At 41.0% G+C, this 27,383-nt stretch overlaps 1 protein-coding gene across 1 annotated transcript; it reads right to left on the reverse strand.

The window, feature by feature from the left end:
• Positions 1-1,688: 1,688 nt before the first annotated feature.
• Positions 1,689-27,307, reverse strand: LOC307037280 (Na(+)/H(+) exchange regulatory cofactor NHE-RF4-like). Its single transcript, XM_079678055.1, has 11 exons — positions 27,236-27,307; positions 24,067-24,094; positions 21,292-21,353; positions 20,988-21,199; positions 20,197-20,268; positions 15,483-15,615; positions 7,713-7,849; positions 7,415-7,622; positions 6,451-6,647; positions 6,204-6,377; positions 1,689-2,263 (listed from the first exon to the last, which is right to left on the reverse strand). Exons 1-11 carry the CDS (start codon positions 27,249-27,251, stop codon positions 2,231-2,233), a joined length of 1,272 nt encoding a protein of 423 aa, XP_079534181.1. The 5' UTR covers positions 27,252-27,307; the 3' UTR covers positions 1,689-2,230.
• Positions 27,308-27,383: the final 76 nt, after the last annotated feature.

Here is a 27,383-nt window from a genome sequence, read left to right on the forward strand (position 1 = left end):
GTTCGCTTTGCTTCCCCACAATGCAGTTAGGTGAAAAACGAGGCAAATTGACGTCACCCCATTCAAAGTCAATGGGCAGAAGCGTTGGAAGATTTTTGTAATGCTGCTGTGTGGACGGGCCGTTAGAGCAGTGGTTCTCAACTGGTGGGTCGCGTTGGAAGGCGTTGGACTGGAAGTACCGGGGAACATAAACGGTTTTGAAAACTTCTTTCACGTAGTGATCATCTTCTCAATAAAACATCTTTGCTGATGTTTTTTTCAAGTCTTCTGGCTGAAGATCAGAATCAAGATTGTTGCTGGAAGTCCCCACGGAGAATAACTTTGCGGTAGAACTATTCTTTATACATCCATGGGTACAACTTCAGAAAAAAATGAACACATGATGAAATATGACCCCAGGTTTTATGATTGACAGGTCACAGAACAATGGGAGCTATCTACCCTTACCCACAATTTAAAATAATTCACACAGATGATCTCCTCTTTACTCTTCTCTCTGTGTGGAGCAGCAAGTTCAGCTGTCAAAACAAAGTGAAACACAAACAATGGCATCAATATTATTAATATGTAGGGTAGTAATATATTTATTTATTTTCTTCTCAGAGTGTACCAGAATGCGTAGTTTAAATGTTAGTATTTTTCTAAAAATCTCCTGGGGGAGAATCCCCCCAGACCCCCCTTCTGGGGTTGGCTTTTCATTACGTCACATTTTTCACGTGTGATGAATTGGCAGGATTGGCTCTGTAACTATATGTATCTAAAATAAATATGTGTACTGAAAGAAATACCAATAACTGTATTGCATTGTTTTCTTATTTGCAATTACTTCATACTGTCTTTGTCTTTTTCATCCTGCATTTATTGTGCCCCCCTCAGAAAATAACTGGCCTCAGCCTGGCCCCCCCAATCAAATTGGTCTAGAACCGCCACTGCCGGGTCCTTGTCACCTTTTTCATACCTGATGAGTTTGCATCTACTTTAAAATATATATTTGCTGAAAAGTCTAAACCTTAAAGATTTAATCCTATATCTTTTGACTGTCCATCTGCAGAAAAAAGTCATATTTCTTTTCCCCCCTTTTTTCAAAGATACAAAATAAAGAATAGGAATGCCAGCATACAGTTAATGGTAATTAGTGCATGCTTTCAGTGACATAATGTAAATAAATATTGCATATTGCTTTACTTTTCATTGTGTACATTAGTCTCTCCTGATCCTCGTGTGGTTCCTTTACTTTACTATAGGATTATATGAGCGTAGCAACCATGATGCCTCAAAGTAAACGTCTTTTAACCAACAATTATGTTTTCCGAGTTTTGTGCACATTTCTGTATTTTATCAAAAAGTGATCTTAATTTAAAGTTGTTAAATCACATTTATTTTGCCCATATCATGGTGCTGTTTCCTGAAAATGTTTCCTCAGCCCAAAACTTCAATCCCAACACAATACCCACATGCGCTGTTGCATGGAAATAAAAAAAGATCTATCAATCAAAGTCTCTCCATAGCACCATCATAATCTTTTATTTTCTTCTTTCCAGTGTTATATTTATTTATTTCTCTACATGGGGCCATGTCACTAAAATGTGCTTTGTTCGAGGCCCTGGATAGTGACAATGATACAAAATTAAACCTTTCCAGCACCATTACAGCAAATCATATAAAATAAAGACCATAACAGACAAGTATTCAGCAATACACATATTTATTCATTAGCTTCTATATTGGCGGCTGTGGCTCAGGTCAGGTAGAGTGTCGAGGTGTCCTTGGGCCGACACTGAACCCAAACTGCTCCCTGAGAGTGTGTGTGTGTGTGTGTGTGTGTGTGTGTGTGTGTGTGTGTGTGTGTGTGTGTGTGTGTGTGTGTGTGTGTGTGTGTGTGTGTGTGTGTGTGTGTGAATGGGTAAATGCTTGCTAGTGTTGTAAAGTGCTTCGAGTGGTCGTTTAATAAATGCCAGTCCATTTACCATATATCATGCTCATTATTTTAAAGACAGTTCACAGCTTACATCATGCAGTAGTCTTCACTCAAAAACATGACCATTGCTTATAATTAACAAAAGTATATAAATCAAAAAGTACATGTGGACTTCAGAGGATTAAGAAATCAATTCATGCAATGTCATTATCACAAAACATGGGCCCAACACCGGTTCCAGGAGAAAATTAGAACAATGTCGAAAGCTCTTCTTCCTGTCTCCTGAGGTCATAGTTGTTCCATGCATTCCCATCACAAGAAAACATCACTTGTTCTCTCTGGCAGCTGAAAAACACAAAAAAGAGGGACATTTATTCAGAATATATATATGTATGACACTAATTACTATTAAAAAAACATCTGTTGTACATTTTATACAAAATACGTCTTTGTGTGTTTTGAAAAGCGATAAATTAAATGTAATATTATTATTATTATACGTATTTTAAACTGAAATGCTTAAAAGGAAATTAAAGGGTTTCTAAGGAGAAGGGTTACGATGCCTTTAATGTTCCCGCAGAGAAATGTGTTCTGGCACTTATACATGTTTTGACTAAATTGCAAAGCTGGCTGCAAACTAGGGATGTTGAAATTAATCGTTTCTACGATGCATCGCGATGCGGACGTGGACGATTTTGCATCGATGCAGGGACAGAACATAATAGATTATAGCGTAGTAACGTTGCATCCTGATTTTTCGGCCGCGGCTGTACAATGAAGTTTTATTTATTTATTTATTTCTGTCTCACGAATATCAAATCGGTAGGTGACGCAGAGATCAGGGAACAGAAGTAGGGAGCAGCTTTATCCACCAACACAAGCAACACCAGTCCAGAACCAACAGCAGAGTGACCCGCTCTGAATCAGTCCAGAACCAACAGCAGAATGACCCGCTCTGAATCAATCTGCTGTGGCTCAGAGACACACATGATTCAACCCGGTATCACGGCAAGACGTGAACATGTGACGATTTACCACGCTGGGAGACGTGAAGATGTCACGATTTCGTCCCTTCAAACGTGACAGTTACACGGTATTGTTAACATGGCCCAACCAGTGGAGAAATACCCGGAAATGCCAAGCAAATGCTACCCCAACGGTCGGTTGTTATTGTCAATATTACATTACATTGCATTTAGCTGACGCTTTTATCCAAAGCGACTTACAATAAGTACATTCGACCAGGAAGATACAACCTTGAAGAAAACAGAATCATATAAGTACATCAGGTTTCGTAGAGCCAAACATTTCAAATGCTACTCAACTGGCTTTAGATAAGCCAGTCCTTTATTAGTATATAAGTGCTTTGTTATTAATTCTATCGCTCGAAGTGGAGTCGAAGATGAGTTTTCAGTCTGCGCCGGAATATGTGCAAGCTATCTGCTGTCCTGATTTCAATGGGGAGCTCATTCCACCATTTTGGAGCCAGGATAGCAAACCCACGTGTTTTTGCTGATGGGAACTTGGGTCCCCCTCGCAGTGCGGGTGCAGCAAGCTGTTTGGCAGATGCAGAGCGGAGTGCTCTATTAACATAATAATAATTTATTTTTTAATAGTCACACTCAATTTCGCCGATTTTCTTGTTGCCCCAGCTGGTTGACACCTCTTTTAGCAGAAACAAAGGCTACATTAAAGTATTAAATCAATGTTAATCCATGTGTGTGGTTGTGGAATTAACGGACGTGACGTGGTGCGATTGCGTTGCTAGGCAACAGCTTCGTTCATGTTAATTTACAAACTCTTCAACTACAGCCCTAGTTATATTTAAAAACATTTTAGAAGGCCTCACATAATACTTTAATGTAAATTAAAATGTGAAGGAATGTGTGTATAACAAAAATAAATCCGTCATAAACAATACCGGAAACAGACGTAGGCAAGATCCTCAGCTCGGTGATTTGTATGTTTTAGCCGCAATGCACGTTGGGATATGGTGTTTATGCAACACATTCTCACTCCCAACTCGGCCTATGTCGACGTTATGTCAGGGTCCCTGTCGTCACTTTCCAACGCAAGGGGGGGCCCTTTAGCGTTGAGTTTCAACTATCAGGGAGTCCCATTGACTTGCAGAGAGCTCCCTGAACGTTGGTAATAGATGAGTTGGGATCGCGGCGAAATGCTCTCCGCAGATCCATTCTCACAGCGTTTATCAAACTTTTTCTTACTCAATATCTTACCTGCAGGCAGGCTCCTTGGACCTGTCAGCTCCGGACAGCGCAAAATGCGTACATGAAGCGCTACGTCATGAACGCAAGAAATCATACCCTCGTGGGGTCGCGCTCACAAGTACGAATCGGGTGAGCATCAGGGGAGTCTCAAAAAACCCACACACGAATGCACAGCGATCCATGCACAGAAAGCGGTTTGTGTTTGTCGGCTCAGGGGATTTAAACGGAAAACAAATATGTGTGGATCAAAAATACATATGTAAAAAAAATGTCAGTATTTGGATTTTATTTACATGTATATGAAACGGAACACATTTGTGTTTTTATTGAAAAACACAAGTGTGGATCCGGAAAAACAAGTGTGAATCCTTTTGCGGATCATGAAATACAAGTGTGAATCCTTCTGTGTGCATGTGTGTTTTATGAGACTGTTCTGAGCCCATAGTTTAATTGCTGATATATTTATGATCCACGTCACATATTCAGTTTCGGCGGCAGTTCTTCCTGTTTGTCCAGAAGTCTTCTCATCAGGGCTCAATAAATAAAGAACTACGGCAGATGTGTAATATTTAATGCAGCCGAACCGTGTATTACAATGCCGTTATGTGATGACTTGCAAAGAGAAAAGCAAGCACACTCGGAATGACAATAACAACCGACCATCGGGGTAGAGCATTTGCTTGGCATTTCCAGGTATTTCTCCACTGGTTGGGCCATGTTAACTGTTAAACCCTGAGCCTGTTTTTCAGGTTTCAGGCTCGAAAATGACATTCCCAGAGCAAATGACCATAGCTTCCCTTCTAAAAAGGGTTAAATTAATAATCTTTTTTATCAAAGTAATGGTAAACCTGTGAGTTGGATGTAGAAAAGTCAGATTCAATATAGATGTTTTTATTTTAAAGAAAATTCAGATTGAACATGGTAAAAAAACTGTAAATTATAGTGCCTGTCCCAAAAATATTTTGTACTTATAGTGAAAACTAACCTTGGATGATGGGTTAGTAGACTAAAAGCTTTAGGAATCCAAAGTACAACATATAATAAGTACCCTGTATCAAGATTGGTGCAAAACAAGTGATATTTGACCTTTTTTAGACAGATTTAGCAAAAAAAAAACCTCTTCTGGGGCCATTTGGGTGGATTTTTCATATCATCTCTTTCTAACCGTCAGAGCCAATGGAATCGAGGGGAACTCCCACATAGTCCTTATTTGGTAATGTGTGTGTGTTAGACTGCCGCATAGCCAAGACCGGAAGCAGCAGCCACTCTGGTGGCTACCATTAGCAGCTAACTTTTGCTCTGCGATTTTTACATAAAAAATGGAATTATGGATTATAAATAAGACAAATTATTGCCCAGAAACTTTATCAACCTATGGATTAACCGATTCAGCCGCGTTTTTTCTCGTTTTAATGCCATTGAACACGTCTTTTGATCAGATTGACAGCTACGGTGAGACGATCTCCCTAGAGGCTATGTAAAGGTACGTGTTGTGATGTCTGTGTTTGCTTCCCCTGTCGCAAGTTCGGATCACTCAGTGATGATACTATATACCTAAATAATCTGTGGAACCTCAGCTTTAATCGGGTATCTTGTATGTGCAGCTACGATAAGTAATAAGGGTACTTTTATCTTGAGTTCTGTGCCAATTTCCGTTGGCATTTTTCGCTAAGGGGTCATTTATATGCTTCTTATGAGACTTGTGTTTTGTTTTGGTAAAAATGTTTTGTATCGTCAGTTAGCTGAGATTATTTCCGTTAATCTGGTATCTGGGCCATGTTAACAATACCGTGTAACTGTCACGTTTGAAGGGACGAAATCGTGACATCTTCACGTGTCCCAGCATGGTAAATCGTCACATCTTCACGTCTTGCCGTGATACCGGGTTGCATGATTCTACAACCAGACAAATTCAATGCAAATTTGACAATAGTTGTATAATATTATGGAAATGTAACAACGTTTCAGTCGTGAATCTACAGTTATATAGCCCCTTGTTGGGGATAGACACAGTATTCTTGCCAGATGCACAGATGTAATAAGCTGTGAGATCATACCTGTGTGGGTAAAGTTCCTGACTGATCCGGGATACACTCTGTTGGATATGTTGGACTTCCATCTCCATGTTTCAGCGGGGTTTCACTTTGGTTCTTCGTGCAGTGTGAGGCAGCCCGCTGCCTGTTATCCTTGACTGAACATTCGTCATAGAACAACAACGGAGAAATTCCTATCTGCGGGGAAACAAGAGAAAGCAGTGGAAGACACATTCTGATACAGTGTCTGTCCTGATATCATGGTGCTTACCTCTCTGTAGAAGTCTCTTCCTGGTATAGATATCGTGGTGAGGATGACTGCCTCCCCGCTCTGTCTAACCTCTTTGACGATGTCCTCATGCTCCATAGACTCTATAGGTTTCCCATTGACAGCCAGCAGGAGGTCTCCATCCTCCATCCCTTCCCCCTCAGCTGGACTCCCCACATCAATCTCCCTCAGCACGTGAACTAGGTCACAGCAGCAAAGGATAGGAATCAATAAAGGTTCAGAGAGAATTTAAATCACCTGATTATAACGGTTTATTAAATGGTCTTTAGAGTGTAAAGCTTCAGTTGGTAACTTGATCAATAAGTATACATATACTGAAAACTGTCCTGACCATAGTGCATGAGAAGCATAACATGTCCAAAAAATGTATGTTACACTACCTCCTCAAAGTCCCCATTTTGGCATTAGTAAGACTCAACTGACCCGAGGATAAACAACTTATCAGCTATTATTTTTGACACTTGCAGTAAACAGTCAACAGACGGCTGCTACCAATCCCATTTGACGTCTCTTGCTGATGTTGGCTACGTCTCCCTTATTGTATACATTTTCCATGTTTAGTCCTTTCTTTATTTCATTTATTATTATTTTAATTTATTGGCTGTTAAGAACAACGCAACAGTGCCTACCGACCATGTTTACAAAATATAGGTTGTTGAATAAGCTACTTTTCTAGCCGTACAGGTAGGTAAACAAGTCGCTGGTATCCTTCAAAGATGGCTGACTTGCTTTTGATCACGTTGCATTGCCATTTCCTATAAACCGCTCAGTCACACAAATTAGCTTTCTTTGCTAGTACTGCCACCGAGTGGAGTTCCACACGTATACATTTAATTCTTGGAGAAAATGTTCACAAAAGTACCTACATTTGGGTATACCATGCTTCATTACAAGTGTGTGTGTGTTTTATATATTGTTTTCATGTGTCCTTCAGTGTATCTCTCACCTATCCGTCGCGCTCCCCCCAGCTTCTCTTGTCTCAGCAGGAAGCCGTATCCGTTTTGGTCTTTAACCAGATGCAAGGTTTTGGTGGTGTAGGGCAGGCCGCAGCACTCTGCCGCCACAGGCAGGGTGGGCATCTTCCTCCGGACATTACAAGACTCACTGTCAGGGTTTATCACCAGCACCGTCACTGAGCCCCCATTCTTCTTCAACTGAGAACCAACACACAGCATGAGTCACACACATCATCAGTCCAACAGAACACACACCATGAAGCTGAGTGGAGGAAACCTGAGTCTTACGGTTCTGTTTAGAGTGGAGTGTGTGAGTGTTGACACCCGGACCCCGTTGATCCACATCAGTCTGTCTCCAAAGCAGACTCCCGCTCTCTCTGCTGGACCGCCAGCCACTGTGCTCACAGTATACTGGCCCTTTTGACCTGGTGACACACGATCGATTTTCATAAACATAATTATCAGCAGACCCGGCGCTGTGGGAGGGCCAGGCCCTCCCATTTGACATTCCTGCCCTCCCCCAATAAACATGTTTCTATTTATGCTAAATATGCTAAACATTTTTTTTTTTTTTAAACTATAAATAAACTGTGAACTTTAATGCTACGATGTATGTGATGTCAGATATTAAGACACTCCGCTTCTGAAACGCGCCCGGCGGGTTATGACGCTGGAGGAGGTCGGACCGCCACAGTTTTGCCGCGCTGGAAGGCTCCACTATCACCCCCCCCCCCCCCAAGCGCGTCACATTTTCGCCGCTAAAAGAGTGTGTGTGTGTACGTGTGCTGTGTGTGTGCTGTGTGTGTGCTGTGTGTGTGCTCTGTGTGTGTGTGTGTGTGTGTGTGTGTGTGTGTGTGTGTGTGTGTGTGTGTGTGTGTGTGAGTGTGTGAGTGAGTGAGTGTGTGTGAGTGTGAGGAGCTCCACGGATTGGTCCATTTGGAAAAAAAAAAATCTCCAACGAGGCGTTCTGGGCAGCGCCATATAGATAGAAGAGTTACGACAGCGGAAGTCCAAAAACGGTTATCGTCACGTGGTTCATGCAGACGAGGATCGTTCCCCGGAAGTTCATGGCGGGCAATGTGAATGCATTGATAACAGGAGATAGAACTACGATTTTTGTTAATTATTAGTGAATAAAGGTTTTGATTTACAATATTTATACAACAAATCGATATGTGTATGTATTTACATCAATATGTTTTTAAAAATAAAATAGAATTTGCTAATATTAATTGATAATATTAGGATTAGTGTGAACAACTAGTTTACATGTTAGGCTAACAGTGCCTTGGTTAAAGAGCCTGTTGCGGTTTATTTATAGCTTTGAATTCTTTAAAACCAATATTATCTTCTTAAACTTGTATGGTAGTCAGGAGCATCACTTTCTAATGTTTATTGATATATTTAGAGGGAGGGGATCTAAAGGAATGCTTCAAAATTCAGATTAGATTCATTTCTACCATTTTCTTAAATTCATGGTAGTTTCAGTAATCCCATGGTAATTGAGGACACAAGTTATCTAAATGACTAATGTCATCTTTATGGCTTTCAGAAAGGACAGGAGACCGACAGGTGACTATCAAAGGACTAGCAGCAGCAGCAGCAGCAGCAGCAGCAGCAGCAGCAGCAGCAGCAGCAGCAGCAGCAGCAGCAGCAGCAGCAGCAGCAGCAGCAGCAGCAGCAGCAGCAGCAGCAGCAGCAGCAGCAGCAGCAGCATGATGATGATGATGATGTTAAATGTGTTATTTTAGGAATATCCATTGCAAATACATGGAATTCAATAAACATTGAATAGCATATCATGCAGTTTGTCTGTGCCTTTTCCTCCGTGTTGTCCTGGTTTGCTGTGCTGCCACCATGGTTTGCTGTGCTGCCTGGGGATGCTCAAATCGCTCCGAGAAAGGAGTACGAATGTACGGCTTCCCCACTGACACAGAGCGGAGGAAAAAATGGCTGGCTCAAGTCAGCAGTAGCAATTTCACGACCAACAGCAAAAATTATGTGAGGTTATTATATACAAACACTGCATTTGCACTTTTTCACAAAACGAAAACTACACCATTGGGAAAGCTTAATGTTTTGTTTAATACAAAAAAACAGGGAAAGGCTTGAAAAACACAGAGTTGAGACTCAGGGTGCAGGGTGAGGGTCTCAATGCAGGTATTCAGGCTCCATTGAATCCCCCTCTGGTTCTTGTGCTGAAAGAGGGAGTAACAGACAGGAGAAAGGGTTATACACACCTATTGGATGGGAAATTGCCTTTGGGAGATAAGCTGTGGTCTTTTTTCCCAACTGAAGTTATGGAACTTTATTATTTGTGAGTTTAACAAAGTATGACAAATGGCATCAGTAACAGATGTGAAATGAATTTCTATAAAGTTGTCTCACATTCTTGGTCATATTTTATAAACAGTATGTAATGAGTATAACATGTCCAGTAAGTATAAAGTGTTTCCTAATACTGTGTATTCAACCACTATGGTATAGTGTATGCCGGTACTATGGTATGGTATCCTAGCTTAATCGGTTATCTGTAAACGTTCCCTAAATCTACTAATTTAGGGATAATCCACTGACATCCTTTAATACACATGTTAATTTGAATCAGATGTACTGATAATATCCGCAATATAAATCTTTAAACTTCTTCTTACCTTTAAAAGTCCGTCACGAACGGGCTATTATGCTGCAACTCTACAGCTCTGTTAGCCTTGGCGCTAACTTCCGGGGAACGATTGAGAGGCTCCACGATCCGCCATTGCTGTAAAAAAGTGGTCCATTGGAGTGAACGGAGATGACGTAACTCTCAGTCTATATGGCGCTGGTTCTGGGACAGCATAGACAGGTATTTTCTGTGTTAGAGTGTTACTCGCTACAGGGTGTACTTTGAAGGTTTGTGACTTTGCAGACCGTTTACATACAGAAAAACCTTCATAACACACAAGGGGACGGGTAATAACTGGAAAAGCATGACATGGGACCTTTAATTGTTACTAAACTATTTGTGTTTGTTTTTGCCTATATGGGCATGTGTGGGTAGAGGAGGGAGGGGGTGGGGAATATAGAGTGTACTCTGACACTAAGACTTACATCAAATTGTTCCTGGGGGCCGCAGGAGAGGAGAGGGGCCCTAACAAGGGCGAGGGCATCCCCACCGGGGGTGGGGGGGCGGGCCGGAACGGGCCGTCGTAAGGGGGCCGCAGTAGGCGTTGTGGCGAGTGAAGAACTCACCCGCCAGTCGGAGAAAGCTGGGTCGCTGAGCCGCGACGGGCGTGAATAACACGCTGGTCCCCAGCAGGAAGGAGCACTGCCCGGCCGCAGACGAGGGCACAGCGGCGGCGGGCATGATGCCCTCGGGAGGAAGGAGCCGGGTCCCCGGGGGGCAGGAGCAGCATCCCCGGGAGGAAGGAGCCGTGGACAGGGGAGAGGCCAGACGGGGAGCCGTCCGAAGCTGCCGTCGAGGCGAACCGTGAGCCGCGGTAAGAGGAGAGGCCAGGCAGGGTCCCGAAGCGTGCCACCCATGGGCCGATGAAGGCATGGGCGACGTCCGAAACTGCCGAGGCAAGGGAAGAGGCCAGACAGGGTCCCGAAGCGCGCTAGGTCGAACCTCCTCTCCGGCACCACAAAAAAATTGTCAACAGTCAGGTGACAACCGACGAATGTCGATAGCCGTTAGCAGCTAGCCGTTAGCCGCTAGCTGGCAGCCATCGGTAGCTGCTAGCCGTTGTCTGCTATCGTGGTTAGCTGCTAGTTGTCGTTAGCTAGCGCAGCCTGGACGTGCAGCCGCACGCCCCGAAGAAACAGCCCAATGTGGTAGAAGTCGGCTTCTCCCCTACCCAGCAGGTCGTCCTCAGCCATTCCGCGGGGGGCGCACCGAGCCTCAGTCCGTGTGCCCGTGGCAGCCACGGACGTCTCCATAAATCCCCGGCATTTCGAGAAAAAAACTGAGTTTTTTTATTGCCATGTTCGGGTCCGTCCCAGAAACTTCACGCGACGTTGTCAGGGTCACCAATGTAGTGTCGAGAGATAGGGGCCCCGTCTCAGGTCGGTTAGATTAAATCCTTGCTTCCCTCACTTGCGTCGTTTCCCTGTGTTTAGTCCCTCCCTCCAGGGAAGCATGGAGGGACGCAAGGAAACCACGAGAAGCAGGGAAATGAGTTTTAAGAGCAACGGGACGTCCTTTCCTCCGGAGCGTCACGTGAAGCGACGTCCGTTTGTGATGACGCCGCACAGCTGTTCGTCTGACAGCAGCTCTGTCCCCGTTATTTTCAAAAACACCCCTGCCCCTGTTTTTACTGACACAAACATTTGTATCATCTGTTGTAGACCCCAATAAATAAAATCCAAAAAGATAAACGCCATTCTTAAAATGTATAAACGAACAATAGTTTGATTAATATTGATTAGAGTGCACAATAGAAATAAAATAATTGAGAGAAGAAAAAGATATATATTATCTATCAAAACCCAGTTAGATTAACATTCATTGGATTGCACACTTTGTTTGTTTGTGTGGATATGTAGCACATTAACATTTTAATAGCACTTACAGTAATGACTGACTGAATGGAAATGACAGTAAATGAAAATATAAAACGAAAAAAGTGATCATGAAAATGTTTCCAATCAATGAATAAAATGATTTTTGACTACTTTGTTGTTCAGATATATCACATATTTGTAACTAAATGATACATGAATTGAAACAAAACACAGTGTAAACTGAGGAGTGACTCGTGAGTTTCATTTATTTTCTTCACTCCGCTGGGGTACTGCTCTCATGTCAAGAACAAGAAGCATGAGATCAGTGCATGCACTGCATCGTCCAATCAGTGAGCGATACACAGTAAGGGGGCGGGGCGAGTATCTGAGGATTTCATCGGAGGATGGACTGGTGGTTCCTCCATTATCGCTCCTCCATTATCGCTCCTCGATCCTCGGTCCTCCGGCAGAAATAAGAGCCATGGGACGGTACTCAAGATGGCGCAGACAAATCAACTTCCGGTGAGACCGAGGAGCGAGGAAATGAAAATAGTCGACCTGAGACAGGGCCAGGGACTCGGAGGCGGTGCAATGGAGGTACAAAGCTGGCTTTTATGAGCAGCAGAAATGCAGGTGTTGTCGGGTCGCAGCCCGGGAAGACAAGAGAGAGAGCCAGGAGGGCACACAATATATATAGAGAGCAACACATATGCCCGTGCGGAAACAATACCCCTACCCCACAGTTCCGTGGTGAATTATGTCAACCAGTGATCACTACAATACTATGAAATAAAAAGACACAGTAACCCCCCCCCAAAAAAAGTACCAGAGTGTAGGAATACTCTGTTACAAATAAAAGTCCTGCATTCGAAATTTTACACAAGTACAAAAGTATTAGCATCATAATATACTTGAGTATATTGAGTACCAAAAATAAAAGTAGTCGTTGCGCACATTTCCCCGTTAATATCAGTGTCTCGAAAACACATGTTGGCAACTGAAAGACATCCAATGTTTGGTCTTTTCCTGAAGCATCCTTCACCTACAGTGTCTCAACTGAAAGAGGACCAAAAACACACCAAAAATATAATACAATTTTGAGATTTGGGGATATTTATCTCCCATTCTTTCACTTTTTCTGACATTTCCAACACCAACACCATGTCGTTAATGTCTCTGTTTAGTGAACTACAGCAATCTGAAAGCCTGTACATTATCTATATTACACTTTATCAGTAGACAAATGCAGGAAATGACTTTTTTAATGTAGTATTTTCTGATTTCTGGCACAACACAAAGATATTTCGCTCTGTGCAAACCTTTGACTCTAATATGTCAACAACATAAAACAAGAATATGAACCTGGCTTTATCCAATGTTCACACAAGAGTTCTACATCCTGACACATCCTTCATCTTCTACACTGTCTCAACTGAAAGAGGACCAGAAACACATTACAAATATAATAAAATGTGGAGACTTTGGGATATTTATCTCCCATTCTTTTACTTTTGCACATTTTACAGACCATACATGTCGTTGATGTCACTGTTTACCAAACTACCACTTTTTCTGAAAAATGCATAAAATGATGCAATATATGTTAAATATATGGTTTATAGGCCTACATGTAATTACTGGGGTTCCATTTCTTCTGATTACCTAATTTGGTCGTGCACATTTGCCGCGTGCAAACCTACCTCTTTTGGATTTGGAAAGGTTGGCATGTATGCTAACATTGTCCGACACGCGCTACTGTTATAAATTCAGTAATCACACTACAGTTAGCCTACTAACATACATAATTACTAGATTCTCCCTTTGACAGACAAGAGGGATTTCTGCCGCAGGTTTATATTTAAGTAACATTTGAGCGACTTGCGCGTCCACATGCAGTGCATAAACATCGCTGAGTCGTCATCATCCTCAACAGCGATAACTTTCGAGGGGTGGAGTTATGCCCATTCTTTTTAGTTTGTCCGAAGAAAGGACAGGAATGTGACGGTGAGGTGCAAACTGTGTCCAGGCCAGAAGCTTTAATCCACTGCTGCAAACACAACGTCAAACCTCCACAAGCACCTGCAAAGACAACATGCTAACGTGAAGCTAATAGCTAAGGACCTCCGAATCCAGAGGCTATTTAATGCTGATAGGCCTTTTTTTTTAGGCTATCAATATTTGTGTATTTAGTGGTGTTATCAAGGCCAACCTCTTATTTTGTTTTATACAGGCAATTTGTAAAGTATATTTGTTTATTTTGCCAGTGTCACATTGATATGGCCCACTTGTTCTAAATACCTATTACAATTGTTCTCTTTAAATGCTCTTTAGGTTTTCACCAACTGTTAGCTTGTGGTAGCCTATTTTATTAAAGAGCATACAAATAAAGACTTGTGTTATGTCTTCCTTATTGCAATAGTAATTGTTATATGTGCCTAAGTTTTAAGTTTTGGCTATAGGCTGTTGCTGAGTAACGCAAAAGTAATGTAAAGTAACGAGTAAAGTAACGAGTTACTTTATGTTGAGAGTAACGAAGTAAAGTCATTATATTACTTTTTTCTTTTTTAAAGTAATAAGTAGTGGTGGTGCAGTGACGCGTCCTAAAACCCGGAAGTAAGCTTCTTCCGGTTCCCTCGACAAAGAAGCAATGCAATTTCTCCATAGGATTTTGGAAAATAGCTCGAAATAAGGTCTGTGGTTGACACATATTGAAGAGACGGATCATGTTTTGTTCAGTCAGATAATCTCCACTTGTCTACCCTACTTTTATAATTTCGAATCATAAATCTAATCGATAGATTTATGATTCGGAAGAAGCTTATATTACTTCCGGGTTTTAGGACGCGTCACTGAACCACTCTATATGTAATATATTACTTTTTTTGAGTAACAACCCCATCTCTGGGAGTGAGGAATCCATCATTCCAGCTTGTAACTAAACACAGTATCATCTTTAACACAAATCCCTTTATATACCAGGCTTTATATATACACAGGTTGCTTTATTTAAACTGCGTTGCAGGGATGACGTGTTGTAGGTCGATCTGGAAGTCGGCATTGCAAGGGCTCCTTGACAAAAAGCAATGTAATTCTTCCATTGGATTTTGGGAAATAAGATCTTGTGCTAACAGACGTTTGATACTTAAAGACCTTTTGCTCAGAAAGATAATATCCACATATTTACACCACTTGTATAATAATTGAAATGTAAATGCAACTGCCAGTAGTAGATAGATGTAATGCTATACGATCTACATGACAGTCGCATGACTTGTGTTTAACGTGATAACGTTTAATTTTCTCATTCAGAAACTTTTTTGCAAACTCAGAAGTGGAGCAGAAAGAGCCCAGAAGTGCTTTAATGCTAACTCATTTTGGGTTTTAGGACCCATTCTATACAGCAAGGGTGGACTCATAGAAATCAGTGCAAGAAGTGAATTATCAATCTGACATTTTTGCTGATTAGCTTTCTTATGAAATAGTTAAAGCTCAGAGTACTGGGGGTGTATGGTCTTCAGAAAAGCTGTAAATGAGTTATTAACACTCTATCAAACAATAGCAGCAGTGTGTGGGCACCTTCCACTGAGACGATGGTCATTCCCAGGCCATGCTCCGGGTGTCTGCTGATGTGACACAGTCTGGGTCTGGACCAGCGCTCCCCTTTAGAGGCCCTCGCCAGCTTCTGTAGGTCCCCACCCATAGACATCGCCTGTGGAGAGACATAAATAGGATTCAATCAATGGAGAAATACATCATCGTACAGCCTAGATAAATAAAAGCGTGGCTGTGGCTCAAGGAGTCAATGGTTTGATTGCCTTGGGCAATGGGACTTAAACCCAATAGGCATGTCTATACAAAAAACTATGTAACCAATTTTTAAAGATTAAATGGCTGTATTTGTCACATGCATCACAGTGTTGTTGGCAATGGAAATCTCAAGTCTCAGGCTCTTCCAATAATGCAACATACAATACACTCAACATTAAAAGAATACATTAAATTGTGAAATATGCATAATGGTGCAATTAAGTTGTAAGAATAAGACAAATATATACATCTAAGACAATGATATAAAACAAGTGTGCAACTGAGAATCATAGACTGTAAAGGTCAAACTACAGCATGTCACCTTTCTTCCAATGACACCGAACACTCAGTGGTGACTGGTCATTAGGGACACAGCCCCACCTAGTGTCAGTAGAAAGTAATTAAAATAATAATTCCAAAAAAATGCAAATAAATGCAAAAGAAATACATCTTAAAATATATGTTAAGATCATGTTTAATCATCTGATTCGTATGTACATTGCTGTTTTAGTCTGTGTTATTCTAATTAGTGTCTACAGTGTGCCTATTGAGCCGTTTTGAGTGACGTGGGTCAAGCCCCTGTCAAAGTGAATGGGTGCTGTAAAAACTACACTGCGCATGCTCGGAGTCTTTTTCTATTCAATAGAGGTTTCTCAATACTCAAATTTCCCCTCCTCGACTCCTATCCTCGAGACTTGGTGCCGCCCACAGGAGATGCGAGCGGAGGACTGAGGAAGGGAACCGAGGAGAGAGGAGGGGAAGCATCAGGCGGTTAGAGAAATGAGAACTCCTCTCCTCTGACCGGTCATTTTAAAGAGACGTCCATTAATGATGATAGGAGGCACAGCAGCACTCAGCTGTCTGATGGACGGATGTGTTCATGATGACTTATATATTTAATTAATTCACAGTGCGGTATAATGAGACAATAACAGGCTACAGATACGGACATATACATACATATATTTATATAAATATATGTAATTTCAGAATCAAACAAGTATGAGAGCACTCTCATAATAACGTAACACAATCAGAGACTGGATATATCCCCCCCTCTCTCTGGTCGCTGAAATGGGGAATTGAAATTACAGGCCAAAAGTTGTACAAGTATTAAAAGTAAGCATAGGACACCAAACCAACTGAGACCCGTCTGTCCGCCGCATCTACGCACAGTACCACACACACCTACACACTGTACCACACACACCTACAGCTCCTAAAGCATAATCTTTGTGTATTTTATTATGTGAAGCACTAAATGGTCTTAGAAAAATATCGACTCTTTAGATATCTACTAAACTACAGCATACAAATACAGAAAGTAATGTAGGCCTGTTATACCGAGTGATATATATATTACACACTGCTCTGCTTTCTGCACGGACCTCACAGGTGTTCTCACTGTAAACATCGCATCGCCGTTCAAGCAGTAACTAAAATAATATCCAGGGGATGCATTCAGAGTTGTCATTGGCTGAGATAAGTCCGGCCGTGCGTAACGCGCCCGTTCCCGGAAATGCATCCGCGGAGGAGCCGTGGAGGACTCATCAGTGTCTCCTCGGTTATAGCTCCTCCAGAGAGCCTCCTCAATGCTCGATGCTCGGTCTCGAAATGCATTTAGAGAAATTAGATGTCCTTCAAAATGACGGGCTGAAATTCATTTCTGGGTCACTACCGGAGGACCGAGGAGTCCAGGAGTCCAGGAGTCCAGGAGTCGAGGAGGGGAAATTTGAGTATTGAGAAACCTCTAATGTGTGGGGCAAAAAAATTATCACCATAGAGTGGCGAAGTCCCTCCCCTTCCGGTGGACCTCCATGGGACCTTATTTCGGAAAAATTATGTATTGAAGTCTATGGAGAGAAAAAGATTATCTTTCGATCCCGTTTGAATTGTGCCACGAATTACACATATGATGTTTATCAATTTAAAAGAGAATTTTGCAAGAGTTGTAAAACTGTGAATTTACACATTTGTTTGTGTGAAACGCTCAATGAACTACATCTCTGGTCTCGCAGAACAACACACGTCACCAAGATGGCCGTCACTACTGTCTTGTCAACAAAACAATTGACTACCCCAGTGTTCGAATTACCCATTTGCTTTCGGGGGAGCCCCATATATATTTGTTTTGGCAATCATCTAGGCAGACCTGAAAGATGTATATGTTTACAAGGTAGGCCAATAGGCCTACCTTGTTTGGTAGGACATCTTTTTTCTCATCTCCGAAATCTTGATCGCTTTTTCGTGTGCCTGGCTCTTAGTGCTTATAAATCTTTTACCGCAGGTTATTCTGTTGATCACTGCTGACTTTTCCCTGAATCCATTCTTGTGAAAGGTGCAGTCAGGTGGATTTTTTTGCGAGTGGCAGGGAGATCAATATACTTTTTGCCTCTTTGCAAATCTCACATCCAATTTTTTTTTTTTTTTGAAAAGCCATTGATACCTTTCATCCCACTCACTCCATCTTTTCTGTGTCCAGTTAAAAGGCAGGTCATGGGCATCGTCAGGAAAGGTTCGCTAGCGCAGGTTGCACCGGCGGCTGTGGCCGTTGTTGAAGCCTCTTCCCGCTCCGCATCGGCAGGCCTCTCCCTCGGTGTGGAGCTGTCAAACTCGACCCTAACGCCGCTTACAGCCGGCCAACTAAACGTTGTTCCGTTCACGTTGTTAATTTTAGACTCCTTCACTTCTTTGCTTATGAATCCAAAAGCTGCAAGGCTTGGCTGTTTTTGTTTCGCAATATTTTTTATTACAAAGCCAGAGTTAAAAAAAATATCAGTATGAAAATATCAAATACCGCGCCAGCATCGCCTGCCGTAACCATAGCAACGTAAGTAGCGTAACGAATGCAGCGCCGCCACGTACAGATGGCAACACCCAGAGATATTCACAAATATAAAACAAACATTCAGAAACTGTAATGAACAATGACTATTATTTATTTCAAGAACTTTTATTTACAGAAACTCAACATTTTTAATCTGTGACACAAATATGCACGATTGTTTTGGCTCCCCCTATTTATCTCAAAGTCGGCCTTCAGGGGAGCTCCCTCCCTCTTCGGGGGAGCCAAGCTCCCCCTGGCTCCCCCCCATTTCGAACAGTGGACTACCGTCACTATCACCACAATGACACACGTCCAGAAGAATGTCATGCAAAGCTGCCTGCCTGCCTGCCTGCCTTCCCTTGATTCTCTCTGAACTGCCTGGTATTTTTAATGTTTAATGTCAACCATTTGTGCGGATAGCATGAAGTAGAAAAGATCGCCGATCGCCGATGCTAGTGTTAGCATTTCACCCCCGGGCTTAAATTGTGTATTATAGAATGATCACACCAGTGAAAGTACTCTTCAAAGGGTTAACGAAATATGACTACTACTCTTACTGTTTAACATGTTGGGTTACTTAATGTTACTTCATATTAAGGCTAATAAAAATGACAAGGCTGTAATGCTAACTAACGTGCTAGCTACTAGCTAGGTAGCTAACTTGATCCAGCCACTCTTGGTCCTTTCATCAGACGGGAAGCGAAAGAACGAACAAGACCCATTGCTGGTATGATAACAACCTGGTACTAAGCACACAGGCATCTTGTTAAAGTTATCTTATCTTAGCCAGCGCGATAGATAGATTCTATCTATATGGCGCTGATCCTAGCTATCTCTTAGTGGAGGAAAACAATTGTGACATCACTTACTGGGATTTGTAGTCTCTCTGGGATTTGTAGTCTTTCTAGTTGCGTATTTTTCATAGTCTTATATTTCAACAGTTTTACGACAAACTGTCACTTTTTAGACATGGAAATTATTTTTTAAGAATGACAAACATCATATGTGTAATTCATGGTACAATTCAAACGGGATCGAAAGATACGTTTTCTCTCTCCATTGACTTCAATACATTATTTTTCCAAAATAAGGTCCCATGGACTGGAAGTAGATGGGCGTGACTTCGCCACTCTATAGGGGCACTGTGCTGACATACCCACCAAACGTCATCTCATAATTCAGAGAGCTGATTGGCTGTAAGTACGTGTGCCGCGAAAATAGTAGTTGTTTTTGAAGAGACGAGAGAGCAGCATATAGCGATTAAAATCAGTAAAACGGAAAGAAAATGAATGAATTTGACCATCTAGTTCAGCTTTGGTAAGTTCATTTTATGTCATATCTTTTGTTGATCTTCTGTGTTTTGCCTATAGGCTATTGCTCTGCTGGATCGATTGATATTGTGAACTCGGTGATGAGTGTCTGTGTTTTCCTTATACCCCCCCCCCCCCCCCCCTCTCTCTATCGGAACCATTGATAGCCTACAGCTATTTGTTTACGTGTTTAAAAAAGCACCAGAAGCTTATACGTACACATCTAAGTTGTTTGTGCCCCACCACTTTTGTACATATAAAAACGCCACTGCGGACACTTCTCCACAAACCAGTCCGTTATGGAAGGTAGTAATGAGTTTTGTGTTTCATGGTTCTCGTACAGTACCTGTTCGTACTCTTCCCTCCTCAACACCAGGAGGAACAGGTGGAAGCCGCATGACTGGATCTTCCTCACAATCTGTCAGGAAAGTCAGAGGGAAACAAATAATTTGGGTAATACACTCACTTAATCCGTAATGCCTATGAGGACTGTTTCTCAAACATTAGCGCCATCCAAACACAAACGCAACATTTTGTGAATAATTGATATTGAAACTGAAAGGGAATGTAAGCAGATCCTAATCGCTGCTTTTCTTTGACCTCTCAAGTCTTAATGATTAATCTCAGGTTAAGATAGAGAAAAAAGAAAACATTCAGGCCAAAACCTTTAGATCAGTCCAATCTGTTTACTCTGAACTAAATAGTAAATTGTGTTTCTCAATTGGATATTGGAATATTGCAGAAAATAAAATCTGTTGAGTATGTTTCCTACACAAGAAGTGCAAACATGCAAACTAATTTCCGGATTTCTGCACCAATCTACAATTTTTTGTGTGGCATTATAGTACTTAACGAATTCAACTGCATATTGTTTACATTATAGAGGATCTGCAATACTTGTAGGAAACTGAATGTGAAGTCCCCATCCAAATCCACAATATTAAACTGTTAAAACAATAATTACTTTAATTTAGCACAAAATGAAGGATTGCTATAAACATCACTTTGCTCATTCAACATCAAGACAAATGAAAAACCATACATATTCACATTTCATATAAACAGGTACAGGCCATGTTGCAATAGGTTGCTCTCTTTATATATCTGATGAGTGTCTATCAAATTCTTGACACTAACCCTGGAGAAGTCCGTGTTGTCCACATATTCCTCGTTGACCTCCAGCACTCGGTCTCCATCCTTGAGGCCACTATGCCCTGCAGGACTCCAGGGGTCCACGTCTCTGATCTCAAAGCTCCGGCTGCTCTTGTCCGTCCGCAGGTAGAAGCCGAAGCTTTGTCCCTCCAGCCGCTTCAACTGGCAGAGTGTGGGCACCGGGCTCGGATCAGGCTCTGCACACATCGTTAGTAAAGATCAACTCTGGGGGATTTTAGGAGGGGTTTTTAAGGGTTGTGTATGACAAGAAATGTTATTCAAACCGCACCAGGATCATCACTGATGACCAGAGCTGGATTATCAATCCCTTCCTTCGGATTGAAGGTAAAACTGATGTGAGGAGGAATGGAAAATGGACAGTGAGTAATCAGTGTAGCACAGCAGGGAAAGTTGAGATTCATGAATTCAATACACCTAAAACACCAATACAAATTCCTCATATGTGTTAATGTACTTGGCAATAAACCTGTTTCTGATTCTGATATTATTTTAGAACTTCACTCACAGGCGGATGTGAAATGATGATATTTGACCAACTGTCATACTTGTTTTAAACACCAGAGAGGACATGATTATGTTTATAATAGTTATTCTATGCACCTACTTAGCACAGGAGCTACAATCAGTGTGATTGCTTATACGGTAGCAGGAGCCAATGAATTATGACGCAGAACAAGTTACTAGGCTACAGAAAAAGATTGAAGGATTATTCCATTACACAATTCAAATGGCAGGTTACGCAAACAGAACAAATTACATACATTTAGAAAGAAGAAAAATATAAGACAACTAGTGCAAACAACAACCAAACTCTAAATACTCTTGATGTGACCTTTAACAATGATATTTCATAACCATCAACCGTTACTGTGTAGACCGTTTGCAAAGTTTAAAATGTTGCGTATACTATAGTCAGGGCCGGGGTAATGAAGGCTTTAGAAAAATAAGCCTTAACCAAATGATTTGTTCCTATACTTCTGTGCACTATATATAAAGAATGTTGGTAGACTATTAGGAACTATTTCAGTTGGTATTGGTAAAAAAAACCTCCTAATAACATGGCACTATCATAGGGCTAACTATGTTTTGAATTCTGTCAGAATAAACTGAGGGAGGTTCGTAGAAAACTGCTTTAAGGTGTATATACGTAATCCAGTGGCGGAGCCAGGACATTTTCAGTGGGCTGGCCAGGATGCAACCAGTGATCATTTTGGGGTGGCATTGAAATCACTATTGTATGAACATAAAAATACATCTCACTATAACATAAGAGGTTATTTAAGGCACCTACAACACACCTCTACATTATTTGGGATTAAGCTAGTGGTGGAATAGATCAAATAATATTCAGTATATCTAACTATTTTTTTCTTATTCCCACAGGCAAAGTAACAACGAAGCTTACATTATACAAATGTAATGCAATATACAGACTGTTAGCTTATGGTGATCAGCATCCCTATGAGCTCATTCTCTCAGTGTATCATCAGGAATACAGAGACACACACACATCATTTAAATAAGAGTTTTTAAATTAAATGATCAGTTAAGAATAAATAACAATAAAAAATAGCCCTTAACCCGTAAAACGTAAGGCCCCCGGTTGTAATTTTACAACATTACTTTAAGCTATCCAAAAAAGTCAGTAAATGTTTTTGTTTTTTTAAAAGACTACATTTACATAGTCAAAAGTTCCTTTTGTTCAGCCTCACAATGCTATTGGGTAGTAAATGTGTTTATAGGTCCTGCCCTCTGGCCATACATATAAGACTAACGTTCCTGACAATAGATCTCAATAGTCATCTTTTATGGTGTAAATGCCTTTTTAATAATAACATTTTTGAATGAAACATTCTTAACATTAATGCATCAATCCAAATAAATATAACTTAAATATGTGGGATATCACTTATCACTGTGTGTGAAATGTATAATTGAAATGAGATTTTAGCTTTTTGTTTTGATATACGTATATATGCTCACCTCCTTCAAAGTGAAATTTAAAAACCTCTGCATTTTCTATACAGATATTAACAGTACTTAATGTCAGCTTAGTAAAAAAAAAAACATAATTATTATTTACAATGGACTACGCTTACCTAACAGATTAATTTCCACCACTCATGGACCACACTCACCTTTTTTCTTGAAATACTGGGTGACATACTGTCGCCCTTTAGTCCCTTTCTCTTTTCTCTCTCTCCTTTCTTTTCTTTTTGAAAGCCTGACTAGCATCCCTGCTCCTCACATGCTCTCACTCTCTGCTAGAAAGTGCAGTTTGGATTATTGATGAATGATGAAAAGGTTACTTAAACATTTTTTTTCTTAATGTTCTAAAATTGTTTGGGCCTCGTGGTGAGGGTGTTTGGGGTGGCCACTGGCCAATAGGGTGGCCACCCCCCAGCTCCGCCACTGACGTAATCCAGAAAATGAGCAGCAAACAACTTTTTTCTATGTAAAGATAGCTTAAAGCATATAATGGGTTTTGCTCAAACTTCAAGGTGTTAAGGGAATGCCGCTTTCAGAATACATGATGCGGCACAGCTGGGATTGGAGAGAACTCTTATGTTGTTTTTCTTAAACCCACCAACCCTAACCCTGACAGTATCATGGCTGCATGTGCCAGTACATTAGAAATACATAATTTAAAGAACATTAAAAAACGTTTCAACTAAATGTTGGTACATTGCAGGAATGTTAAATTTCAACATTCTTGTCTGCTGATAGGCCCGGTAAAATAGAAAAAAAACATATTGCGAATAGAGATGTTAGGAAGCTCACAGTTCAGCCTTTATCTGCTTCTGCGTTATCACAGTGATATCATAACTGCATGGCAATAACACAACACACTTAGTTTCAATAATTGATTTATATCTGAATGAAAAATAAACGTTTTTTCTACTGTGACGTTTTATAAACTGCCATCAATGTGAGCTATATATACTGTAGGATTTGAAAGCAATAGTCCAAAACAGGGACAAAGTAGTTTTCTGTTTATTAGGACCTATCAGTACTAAAACAGTGCTTCTAAAGTTACACTTACCGGGGAAATTCCATCGAATCCTGGAAACCTGTGGAAGCGAAAGTCACAAAATCAGATACTTGTACTCATTGATATATTGTATAACAGCAGTTCAGTCAGAACTCGGGCCAACTGTCCACCATCTTAGCTGGGTATTGTTTACCATAGCTACCTGTGAGCAGCTCCTGGGTGTTTTAGATTTGCGTCAACTAAAATGATAAAAAGTTATTGAACTAGGTAACTTTACCATTAGTTACTCAGAAACCAACCAGCTGAAGTTAATGCTTACAGCTAAAAGCATTGATGTAAGCTAAACAGAAAAGGTAAGCAAACATTTGTAGCACTACGCTTACCTCCTTAAATGTAACGTTAACTGATTTAATACAAAAGTACTTCTTCACTTCTGTACATTAGTGTTCCTGTTGTCTTTAAGTAACTATTTTCTACTGAGCAAAAAAAAAAATATTCATATTTTTCAGCTAACTCAATATAAATATATACATTGTCCAGGTACAAAAAACAAAGCAAGTTGAAGCGGGAGGGCAGTAAGCTTAAAATTATATACAAATGTTGCCAGTACATAACCTTAAAGGTCACCTATTATTCAAAGTCCACTTCCTCTTAAGTTCTACATCAACATGTGTCCCCTCTTCTTCATGTCTCTACTACATCAACATGTGTCCCCTCTGTGTAAAGACACTCTGAAAGTTTCAGGAACAAAGATTCTCTCTCTTTTTGTCCTGATCCAGTTCTATAAAAACCTGTCTGAAAATGAGCTGATCAGATTTTGGCCACTTTATGATGTCATAACGTTTTTTTGGCTTGTGTAACTATTAGCCAATCAGCATCCCCCCCCCCCCCCCCCCCGCACACCTTAGCCTCATCCCAATACCCCTCCTCGACTCCTCTCTTCCCCTCCTCCAGGACTTGACCCGGAAATCGATCAAGACACGCCATTTTGAAGGACGTCCCAATAGCTGAAATGCATACGGAGGAGTCGAGGAGGGGTGAGGGAGGAGGGGCGCGGGAGGAGACGAAAGGGAGGATAAACGCGAGCAGACTACGCGGAAGTGTTTTCACTACTCGCTTATAAAAGCCCCGCCCCCACCTTCACAGCTGGTCCATTTCAACAGAGGAAAACCCACAACTCGAAGATGAGTGGAAAAGCGTCACATAAATGTATAAGTGCTCACAGCTCTGTGGGAATTATTATGTGCAATTCATTTCTAAAAGGCTTTCACATTACTATAATTATATTTTTATTTAAATGTAGGCTACATTTTACACCAAAACGGAACACAAAAGCAGGAACAACCATCATACATTGAATTCCTTGACTAACAAGAGAAAGATTCATTCATTTAAATAAATATTTAACCAGAAATGGGCCGGTTCTAAAGGGTTATTCATTTAAGCCCGATGAGAGGGGATACAGCTGAGCACATGTCAACATTAACAGACGTTGTTTAAAAGTGACGTTTGAGGGAACGAGGACATCCCAATGAATACCTGAGGACTCCTTTGTCCTCGCGTCACCTCCTCGTGTCTCTCGCTCGCATCTTACGGAGGCGGAGCTAAGATGCAAGGAAGGGACGCGAGTGAGGCAAAGGAGGAGTCGAGGAGGGGTATTGGGATGAGGCTCTTATCACCTGAATCTCCTCCTAGAGCACCATTGTGTTCTTTGTAACCAAATATCTTTCAGAGGGGCGTGGAGAGGGGCTCCTTATTTTTCATCTAAAGTAACAGACAGAGAATCAGCAGGGCTGAAACAGAGGGGATTATGGGATGCTGCAATGATCTGTTTGGTGTTTGGAGCCAAACACTTCAGAGACATGTTTGTATATATCTGAGGCCTATAGTATATTTAAGCAATAGCTCACGACAGGCCGTGGTATAAGCTCATTATATCACAGCTAAGGGGCGTGGTTCGGCCCGACGCGAAGCGGAGGGTCGACAAACTGAAAAGCAAACTGAAAAGCAAACTGCAGGCAGTTTGCTTTTCAGCCCAACGGTATACTGTTTTTCTCAGACGCGGAGGGATACTGACTTGTTGTGAAAAGTAACTTACAATTCTACCCGTGGTATACGCTCAGTATATCACGGCTAAGAACCAATCAGATTGCTTGATTTGACTTGTCCGTTTTATAATGATGAATAACAGTATAATAGGGGACCTTTAAATAATCGTTTTTTAAAGATGAGTCAAAGACAATGAAAGTCTGTTTCTCACAATGGGAAATACTGTATAAATATATATTCCAAGCAAGATACTGTGTTGAAATTAATGTATTTCCCTCTGAATGTAGTAAGGCAGACAAGTAGTGACAAAGAAACCTACACAGAAATGCTCAAGAAAAGCCATGTTAAATAATAATTTGGAGTGAGAGCTGTCTGTCCCAAACCAACAATGTGTCTCTTTTCCTCAGATCCAAGCCCATCTGTTATATATTGATCCTGTCCAAAAAAACACTTTAACCAGAAAAAACCCACCTAGAGTCAACAGGCCAAACCCTGCTTATAACCAGTGGTTAGTAGTACACTTATTCTAGTACTGTACTTAAGTTATATTTTGAGATTCTTCTACTTTCCCTTTGTATTCTCAGTTTATGCTACTTTTTACTTCTACTCCACTACATTTTAGAAGCCAATGTCATACTTTTTACTACACTTAATTTATTTGTCAGCTTTTGTTACTAGTTACTTTTTAGGTTTAGATTATTAGCTAACACAAAGTCTAAATCAATTATTACACTTTTATAACAAATATTCAAATGAGCTCCACCTTTACCAGTTGTGATAAAAACGTATAAATAATATTAAGCCTGTAGCTCAATTTATATGTGATTCTAAAATGGGCCATTACGCATAAGGAGTACTTTTACTTTTGGTACTTTAATATTCTGATGCATATACTATTGTACTTTTACTTAGGTAAGATATTGAATGCAGGACTTTTACTTGTAACAGAATACTTTTAAAATGTAGTATTGCGACTTTTACCTAAATACAAGACCTGAGTACTTCTTACACCACTGCTTTTCACCAGAATAAAAAAAGCAAGCCAGACACAGGTAAGAGTGACTTACCAATACAGCCATGGTGACTTCTCTCAAGTGAGCTGTGTCAAGTTGAACGGGACTTCACATTTGTATAATCAAATAATGGAGAGTGGAGCAGAGACAGAGCCTACCTGTAAAGGTCCTCATGGAGTCCTGAGAGTGTGTTCCTGTGCAGACTGTGACACTGTGGACAGACAAGGTTCACAGCACACACACACAATAAAAGACGCCTTCAGCCGGTGAGATGGTGACTCCTTTAGCCAGTCATATAGGTTAAAC

Source organism: Notothenia rossii, assembly GCF_949606895.1.
Source record: "Notothenia rossii genome assembly, chromosome: 4".
Taxonomy (NCBI): domain Eukaryota; kingdom Metazoa; phylum Chordata; class Actinopteri; order Perciformes; family Nototheniidae; genus Notothenia; species Notothenia rossii.

Coding starts and splice junctions, on each gene's coding strand:
- LOC307037280 (XM_079678055.1), bottom strand. Junction 7,850..15,482: donor GACCATCGTCTCAGTGGAAG/GTGCCCACACAC, acceptor GTGTGTCACCAG/GTCAAAAGGGCCAGTATACT. Junction 7,623..7,712: donor ACTCCACTCTAAACAGAACC/GTAAGACTCAGG, acceptor GTTGGTTCTCAG/TTGAAGAAGAATGGGGGCTC.